A 10,124-nucleotide genomic window follows, 5' to 3' on the forward strand; every position below is an offset into this window, starting at 1 on the left:
CTTGTACCTATATAGTCTAGTTGAATATGTCATTCTGTGTTCATATACTAAATTATGTATTATAATAAAATATCTTCAGAAAATATATACTATTAGTATACATACATATATTAAGTCTCAGCAATAGACAGATGTTCACCATGTATTCTGTATTCATTTCTCACATCTGTACTACAAAGAAGCTTTTTGTTGTTGCCATACAGTACATGTTTAATTATTTTAGTTATTCTGTTTTCCAGTGCTTCAAAAGGAGACATTTGACTGATTTGTTTGAATTGCCTTTATTAAAAGATACAGGATACATTAGAAGATGCAGTATTTGATCGTCACAGGCTGGGAGGCATCAGACCACAGGTGGAATTTTCCAGCTGCCTGTGCCCTTAAAAGATTCCCTGTGAATACTGTATCTGGCAGCCACTGACATCTAGATGTTGTGTCAGTATCCTTTTTAAAACACATTAAATTTTACAATGAAGTCATAAAAAATGAAGAGTTTAGTTAAACCATGCAACACCCAACAAGCCAACATGTACACTAATTCTTAGGTCACAACAATTTCTAATGGTATTTCAGTGTTCAATATGTTCAGCAACAATGACAATATCATATTCAAAGACTCAACACAGTAATGATATTTCTTAATTTTTTACAGGACTGAATTCATCCCTTGATATACTTCTCTGACAGGACTCCATATAGGAACAGTTCTTTAATGTTCAAAGCAGAAATATGTTCACATCTTGTGTCCTTGGTGTGTGGGAGGGGTTTAGAAAGAGCTAATTTTGTTTATGTTACCGAATAATTAGTATCAAATCCTAAAGGACACACATGCATCTCTTTCTACACTATACAACAGTTCAGTTACAGTTCAGTTCTCGAATTCGGCTGCTCTTTTAAAAAGCTCTGCAAAAACTCAAGAAAACCGGTGCTTTGAAAGCAAAGACAACCTTTTTTAAGAGTCTGATACAAGCCCAAGATCCTAAGCCTGTAGTGCACGTTGTGAGAAGAAGTGAATCTGAGCTGTATCTTGTCACCCCAGTATAATATAGTTTGGAAAGACAATAAGTGGATAGAGGAATCAGAGGGATTTCTTTTAACTGCAGTGGATGATGTAGCTACACTGAATATAGACTGTAATCATACAAAATGTTTGTGTGTGCTTGATTTGTTTGCTGCAATTAAAAGGCAGAAACACGAAAACATGGAATTTAGATTAAAATTTAGATTGCCAACAATTATTTATTTCAAGATATGAACATACCAGAGTTGATCAGTCTACAGACTAGTCAATCAATACATGGAGTAATGGAACGACATGGGGAAAAAAAATAGAGGAAAATACATGTACGTTTCTGATTCCCAGAAATTTTCCATTTTCTCATATTTTCAGAACCAATGGTTTTTAGCCTGACAGACAAAATGGATAGATGGATTTTTACTTTTCTATTATTCTTCTTTGACTGGATTCTTTTAATAATGCTCTAAGTTTTGAAACCACAGTAAAGTGAAAGTAAAATGTTGCTATGGATACAGTAAGCTACAAATCCAGCCCTATTTCTCTTTTTTGACCTGTATGAGTTTACGTTTTGGCACCATTAAAAGTATGCTGAATTAGTTATTAACAGTTTGTATTTGCAGTGTACCCATGAATATACAGACAGTGATCTCTGGATTGCTTTGATATGGGAGAAAACGTAAAAACGTGAGGATTCTCAGGCGAGTTCTGCGGTTATAAGAGGCATCTATTTTAGAGTAAAGTTCAGTGTGAACATTTGTGACAATGAGGATGATGGCATCCTTAACAGGGGTAAGTCACACTGAATCTAAAACTATGTGTGCCATGTTTGTGTGTTCAGATTTGACTGAGAGAAGGAGCATAATGTGACACAGATTGAGAGTTTGAGTACCCTGTCTGCCACCATGAGCTGTGTGACACAGCGTCAGCGAGATAAAGTTAGACTACACTAACTTCCTGTTGTATCTTTGCCATGTCTCTGCTTCCAGTACCTCTTCAGGATCTTTTACTGGTAAACCTTTTATTGAATTGTCTGACATGTGAATCCAGAATTCCAGCTGAGTCTCTAAACGCACTGCACATCTACATAGTGCATCTTCTATTTGGGAAAGTCTGTTTGACAAATACTGAGTAGAGCTGTATTGTGCATTCAGTGCATCTCGTTTGTGTTGCAGTATATCATGGCTTTACAGTATTAATAAATACATCTTACAAGTTGCTGCAAACAGCATCTGTAGCTTGCTGATGTACAGTATCTCACTTTAGCTGTAATAAGTTTTTGTTTTGTTCTGTTTCTTTTGTGCCTCAGCTGATGTCCTTTAACCCTGCTTCTGCTGACCACTCCCTGCTGCTGTGTGAAGGTATGGACACATGATGGGATGAGGAAGAGGAGTGGAACTGAGTAAACTGAGAGTAAAAGGAAAGGGAGACTTCATTGTGAAGATAATTTATGATGGAAGGGATACAGATGTAGAGATAAAGTCCTAGGTGCTCAAAGGTTTCAGGAGACCTGCATCAAACAGACAAGGACGAAAAGGCAGAAGAGGGGAACCAGGAAGAAAAGAAGGGGCAGGAGAAACACAGCCTGGTGTTTCAGCCATTGCATGGCTGCTTTCACAGGAGAAAGTGGAGGAGGGTGAAAGAGGAGAAGGGAAAGAAGAGGAGCATCTCTATCTTTCCATCTATTCATTCCAGTCCTTCTTGATGTCGAGGTTCCACTCCCAGGCCAAGTAGACATTCTTGTCGTCGTCGACGAAGCAGGACTTGATCTGATAGTGACCGCGTGAAATCATGCCTGTGGGAGCCTCATCAACCGGGCTCAGAAACTCGTGCTCCTCGGCCCTCGGCCCATAGCTTCCCACCATGTATGTCACTTTGTCCACTGGAGGGAGACACATAGTGGGCACTTATTAAGCACAGTACGATGATTAACGTTCGGGTGCTTCATTTCTTAGAGTGGGCTACATTTGATGGCTAAAGCGAACTTACCTCTTACTCCTTTTCTGTAGGTCACATGATGATACTTTAAGCCAGCAACAATTTCTCTGTTCACCTGCAGAGACACACAGTTTCATCATTCATCCATGGCCACAGCAACACGGCCACCTGTTTGCCCAATCCCAGCACACGCTGAGTGAAGACACTGGTTCACCAAACACAAACCCCAGTGGTGGTGGAAGTACTCATATCCTTTATTTAATTAAAACTAGTGATACCACAGTGTAAACATACTTTGCTACAAGTAAAAGCCCCACAGTCAGAATGGTACTTAAGTAAAAGTACAAATGTATTAGCAAAGAAAATATATACTTGAAGTACCAAAAGTAAAAGTAGTGATTATGCAGAATGGCACAGTTCACATGAATGTCAATCATATTATTGGATTATGATTACTGATGCGTTATTGTGTTTATCACTTTCATGTTGCAGCTGGTAAAGGTGGAGCTAATGTCAGCTACCTTACTTTATGATAATCTGAAGTACTTTACATTCTGCTGGGAAGCCTGTGTCCACCAAAGGTGATTGGTCGTTCTCCTTTTCCCTTCAGGTCCACACTCTGAACTCTATTTCTACTACAGCTGTTCAGTCTCTTCATTTCAACACTGGCAGTTTAGTTATTATTTTTATTTATGCTAAATTACTGTAAATCCTCATCTTATTTTGGACCCGATCCTCTTTTGTTTGAGCAGCATATGTCCAGATATTAGCATCCACCCCAGTACAGAAATATTTCTCACAGTCTGAATCACTCACAGATCATTAGAGGAGGTTGTATTCAGCTGGTCAATGAGTGTTTTGCAGCAGCAACAAGAAAAACTCACCCTTAAACCATTACAAAAAACTATCCTGCTCTGTGGTGGCAATTTTCCACAACATGCTCCTATGTAGGTGGGTGGGGGGTGGGGGGCTTTTGCATGTCTGTGCCCTGGGGCTCAGTGTCTCATGATCCATCCATGGATTAAGCCAAAAATTACTTTTAGAGAAATGGAAAAGAAGTGACTTTGTAACTTTAGAAATTTAAAAAAATAACCAATTGTTAGAACAGTTGCTGATGTTAAATGACGAGCTGCTTATACTGGTATCATAAAACAAAACAGCAGGACTCATTTAATATAATAATCAAACCTTTGTTTGATATTGTATTTTGATGTACAGTACACTGTGGCTTAGAACAACATTCCTCTCTTTATCCCTTACAGGAACTAATTTATTATCTGTTTGTTCATCCCATCCATACACGTACACAGTAATCCATAATGCACAGTAAATGTCTCTGTCCTTAATATACCTCTGTGGCTGCATTTATCCATCTTACCTTGAAGTGTATCTTCAGTCTGTATTTCACTCCTTCCTGTAAAGAGAAGCTCTTCTCTTTCAAGGTGCTCAGGTCTCCTACAGACACATACACACAAAAACAACACAACAATAAAACATCACTCATGGATGAACACGACACACATGACATCAGCTGTTACAGTTTCTCATACAACATACAAAATGGCACACACGGCTGCTAGCGTACACGCTGTATGCAGTGAATAGAGATTCAGTAGGAGGTGTACTGGGTCACAAACTTTTAAAAAAAGGTAAGCATGATTGCATTAGATTAAAGAAAAGGTATGAATAAATGAATGAGTGGAGAAACATGGATTTGGTCCACTTGTCCCCTTAGAGGGAGGGGTCACTGCAGATCAATGCCAACTTGTTCTGAGTGATCTTCATCCTGGTGAGAGTGGCCTCCCCCAGGGTGATAGTGCTCCCACTCGTGGGCCACTGGAGGGTTTGATGAATATGAAAAAGATGTGACTCATATGCTGCGGCCTTCACAGTCACCAGATGTCAGCGCAGTTGAACAGCTATGGGAGATGTTGGACCGACAGCGTCGCCATCGCCATCATCAAAACACCACCGAGGAATATCTTTTGGAAGAACAGTGTTCACCCCTCCAGTAGAGTTCAGAGACTTGGAGGTGCACTGAAGCCATTCTGGTGGCATGTGGAGGCCCAGCGCCTCACTGAGACATGTCATGTTGGGTTTCCTTTCCTTTGTCATATGTGGTGCCTTCTTCCTCCATATCTTAGCACAACTTGGATATATTAGCAATAGAGTGTCACTAGTAAAACCACAGCTACTCTTGTTGGACTTTGTCTTTGTAATGCTGTGGGGTTGAATGGGTTCATACACAAGAGGAAAAAGCATCCTGGGTTATTGTAGAAGCACACAGCAATCAGAAATGTGTCCACTGCCTAATCACTTTAAATCTCAATTTAAGCCCAACCATCAACCCTAAGTGCTTCCTAATGGAAGAGAGAACAAGGGAAGGATGAGATAAAGGACAGATAGAGGAATGGGGTGAAGAAAAACAGACAGTAGTCATTAGAAGAGGAAGATAGGAAAGAAATAGGCAAAGAAAGGAAGTGGTATGCATTTGTAGCACTTTTTGACACGTTAAGTAAAAACACCCAACAGAAAGTTTTGCTGCTGGTGTGTGAAAATCTCTTCACTGCACTTACATTGAAATTCCACGTCCCCTTGTGGTTTAGGAGCTCTATCCCAATACATGATACACTTTAAACTCCCCATAAGATCAAATCAAAAATGTATCTGACGAGCTAATAAAGCTGTTCCTCAGAAGCTGCCATTTTGCTTCATCTCTGTCTCTTCATCATTCACTCTCTCTCCCTGCATGAACTGTGGTGTGTAACTCTACTGTCTCCTCCCTCCGACTCCTCTCCTCGTCTCCTTTCTCTGGAGATGGAGGAGAGAGAGAAAGAACACTGGCCTCCCCTGATGCATCTGACCGAGAAAACAGGCCAGTGTAGAAATCAGTCTACCTGTTTTAAATCACATGGTGCCATAAAGTTTGGTGTCTGACATACAGAGAAGCTGCTTGGCGTGAGTGTGTGTGACTGAGCAAATGTGTAGCAGCAAAACAACCCTGTGGACATAAATGTTTAACAAAGTCGGTGCTTACATTTAGGGCACAAGAGCAGTGAAATGTCAGAGTAAAGGAAATTGCTTTGTGAAGTGTGATGTGGCAGCAGTGCAGCCTGTGACACATCATGTTCTAGGTGTCTTATTAAACAATACAGCAGTGTACTACCACCTGAGACATGTGGACTCAAGAGTGAGGTTTAAATACGGTACGCGTGGTACTGAACCTGTCAAAGTAATACCACTGCAGTGAAATAACCTCGTATAGAAATAACAGAATGAATATAGAATGCGTTGTAAAACATTCTGATTCCCTTGTGACATGTAACATACGCTTTCAGCTGCACTAGGTCTCAGTACTGTGCTCACAGTATATGTTTTTTGGTACAATTGGCCTCATTGGGTTTAGCCCCTGGTGACTCTCACGTGTTACATACACACCAGTCACAGAAATAATCTCCCGTTAACCTGCGAAATTGAGACTTGCCGGTCGTTTTAACCCTGTACCACTGTTTCATAACACTCACCCAAATTCTGAGGTTATTCCACAAATCCTCACTCTTCTAATGCTGCAGAATCAAAAATAATATGTTCCACTTCACTTGTTTATTTTACTCATAGAAAAAAGATGGTCACAAGAAATGACATCTTCACTCTGGCTTTGTGTGAAAGAGACATTATTATTATTATTATTACTAGCAGCAGCACAGTGGTTAGCAGGAAGAAGGTTCTGGGTTGAAGCCCGTGGCCTTTTCTATGTGGAGTCTACATGTTCTCCCTGTGCCTGCGTGGGTTCTCTCCAGCTGCTCCAGCTTCCTCCCACAGTCCAGCGCATGCAGCTTAGGTTGACTGGAGATTCTAAATTGCCTGTAGGAGTGTGTGTGGTTGTTTGTCTACATGTCAGCCCTGTGATAGACTGGTGACCTGCCCAGGGTGGACCCCGCCTCTCACCAATGTCAGCCCCCCCTGCGACCCTGTTCAGGAATAAATAGTACAGAGAAATTGATGTATGGATGGATTATGTGAGCTGCGGTAGCCAGGCGACAAAAAGAGAGACATCATCATTTCCTGACCTGGACCACGTTGTTTTTGACTCTGTATTGTTAGAAGAGTCTAAGAGGATTCGGGAAATACCTTCAAAATTTGGGTGAGTGTTATGGAACAACGGTATGAGGTCCAAATGATCAGCAAGTTTTAATTTAGCAGTTTCACGGAAAATTACCTCTGTGATTCAAGTGTATGTAATACAGAAGAGCTGGGGTCACACTGGGTAGTGAGTGTGCATCTTTGATCATTTCATTACTGGATAATCTGACACTAATAACAACAGGCCTACATTCATAGAAACAGAAATTAAAAGTTGATAAAAGGAAATCAAGTGACTGTGTGTGAGAGAATCTGAAAAATACAGAAACCTTGATGCAGTCTATAAGATATTGTATAAAAAATGACTGGCCCTGAAACATGTGGAGTTAATATTCTATCAGATCCATTTTCAAACCCTTTTAAACTCTGGCAATGGATCATTTGTGATGAATCGTCTACACAGACTCTTCCATTCATTTTGCTGCTTACAGTACAAGTTGCAGGGCATGATTAATGACTTAAGATGCCCCCTTCCTCACAATATTCTAGTTTCTTATTCAGAGCAACGTTTCAACTATGATAAGATAAAGATAAATAAGAGGCACTGAAGATGGTAATGGTGTCAGGAGAGCAGACAAAACATAAGAGAAGAGTAAGCAGAATGCAGACTGTTTGCAGCCCACTGTTTCTATTATGATAACACTGTATTAATTACCTAGATTTGGTGATATGGTGACTTTGCTGAAGTGAAGTCAAACCGGATAGCAGTTTAGCCAAATGATCCGTTTATTTAGAGGTAAGAGAAAATGAGACACCTGCAATGATGAAACATGTGTGCGTTCAACTATGGCAAAAATGCCAAGTCAAACCAGAAGAAAATGACTAAGCTACGAAGAAGAAATGCTCCAAGTAGCGAGACTTGGAGGTTTGATGTACTGCAGAGGGTGCAGGAGGAAATACGAGGTTAAGACACAGACCCAAACAACCTTGCAGAAGTGAGAGATCGCTGATGGGACGACCAGTCAGGCGTGGAGTAAAACCATCTCCTTTCTTTTCTTCACACACACACTCACACTGTAGCACAATTTACTATATAATACAGTGTTATCTCAACTCCCTCTAGCATCAACACACACACATGCAGAGCAGTAAATACACGTTATCAATTAGGGCACCGTGCTGCTCTGGTAATAGCCTATAGTGTATATATGTATATCGAGGTCTCTAATGTGTTCAGCAACCTATGGAAAGTACATCTCACATCCAGTCTGGTGCCAGCTCAGCTATCTGACTGCAACATGATCCACCAGCAGGACCCATTATTATGCTGCTCCTTGCTTTTTGCATGTATAATGGGAGATGCACAGCACAGCAATTTCTCATTTTCTCTTTAGCTCTACAGTACACACACACACACACACACACACACACACACACCATACATCCCAATTACACCAAATTAATTCAACAATTATTTGAGCAGCTTCCAGGGAAACCTGCAGAAGCCACACAGTACAAAAGATCACCCATAGCAATAACACACCCAAAACCTTTAATCTTCACAGTCTAATCATCAGAGGCCTATTTCACAGAAGTGATTTACAAGCAGTGCTTGTATGTACTGCAGCATCATGTTTCACAATTGCTCACAAATTGCAGATATATTTGCGAGCCCACCAGGGATCTAGCAAGTTCATGCATTAGTTGTAAGTACAGTGTTTGTCTTGTTTCATAAAATATGTCAAAATTAATGCAAGAGGAAATTATTTCATGCTGCACATTTGATGAAACAGGCCCCAGACTAACTGCAGACCATAAACAAATAAAACCATAATTAAAAGATTTCTACCCAGTGGTAAAAGCTTTTCAAAGACAAAACTTATGTTAGCCACTTCAGGCCTAAAGGTGGTGATGTCAGCTGTTTGGCTGAAGGACTCACTGTGCAGAGCCATGGATACAGTATAGTCACAATGATATCCATTCAATTCAATTCAATTTTATTTGTGTAGCACCAAATTACAACAAACGTCATCTCAGAACACTTTACAAAGTAAAGTCTAGACTTTACTCTTATTAGTATTATAGAGGAAAAAACCCAACCAATCCCTCTTGAGCAGCACTTGGCGACAGCGGGGAGGAAAAACTCCCTTTAACGGAAGAAACCTCCGACAGAGCCCGTTTCTTGGTGGGCGGCTTTCTGCCTCAACCGGTTGGGGTGAGTGGATAGAGGAGAGAGGAAAGAAAAGCAGATGTTCACTGAAACATGCACCTTAATGGTTGCTAGAACCTTCCCATCTCACTGTGTTTGAATCACAGCAAACTGCATAGTACTATTGCCTAGCAACCAGGTGACCTTTCCTACTGGTCTGATTTGATTCGTTTTGTCTGAACATCATACAATGTGTGTGTGTGTGTGTGTGTGTGTGTGTGTGTGTGTGTGTGTGTGTGATAGGCAGGAAAAACCTCAGACAAGGAAAGATCAAAGCAAATCCTGTTTAGTGTGAAATCAGGTAGGAATACAAACACAAAAAGAGCAGAGGTGGGAGGATCAGTCCAAAATTATCAATACTACCGGATACAAAGTTTTGTTTTAGGAATCAGTTATAGCAGCAATAAGATTAATACCAAAAGCACCAACCCTGCAGAAAAATGTACAAACTCCAACACCGATGTGCTAAAACGAAGCTCCTTCTCCCAGTTTCCTTTACAGCTTCTAGGATTGTTTGTTTTGTTTTCCACTGGAGCATCGCGTCCACACCACATGGGCTGACCCACCAACCATGCACGCTACACGAGACTTAAAACAAACGCACCTTCGAGGTACATCAGACAGCCAAGCTGTAAAGTGGAGAGAGAGGCCAATTTCATTATACCAATAAAATTAAATAAATGTAAAAACTGTTATATTTATTTATCAAAAAAAGAAAAAAAACTGTTCTGTTTTCAGAATGTATATGATCAAGTGAATAACAGAATATAGTAAAAATAAGGTTTAATATTTGGCAAGAAATACTCTGTTAAAAATGTTTTTACTTCATAAGTCATGACACTACACTCCCTTAAGCTTTGCTTTCAACAGTAAAAAAAC

At 40.3% G+C, this 10,124-nt stretch overlaps 1 protein-coding gene across 1 annotated transcript in view; it reads right to left on the reverse strand.

Moving 5' to 3' along the window:
* Positions 1–275: 275 nt before the first annotated feature.
* Positions 276–10,124, reverse strand: part of arhgdig (Rho GDP dissociation inhibitor (GDI) gamma) — a 21,035-nt gene continuing 11,186 nt past the window's right edge. Inside the window, exons 4-6 of the mRNA XM_020597914.1 lie at positions 4,332–4,408; positions 3,005–3,068; positions 276–2,897 (exon numbers count right to left, since the gene is read on the reverse strand). Coding sequence (XP_020453570.1) covers positions 2,698–2,897; positions 3,005–3,068; positions 4,332–4,408 — 341 coding nt within the window. The 3' untranslated portion in view covers positions 276–2,697. The remainder of the gene's footprint in view (positions 2,898–3,004; positions 3,069–4,331; positions 4,409–10,124) is intronic.

The sequence above is a fragment of the Monopterus albus genome, unplaced genomic scaffold (genome assembly GCF_001952655.1).
Source record: "Monopterus albus unplaced genomic scaffold, M_albus_1.0 scaffold35.1, whole genome shotgun sequence".
Classification (NCBI taxonomy): Eukaryota; Metazoa; Chordata; class Actinopteri; order Synbranchiformes; family Synbranchidae; genus Monopterus; species Monopterus albus.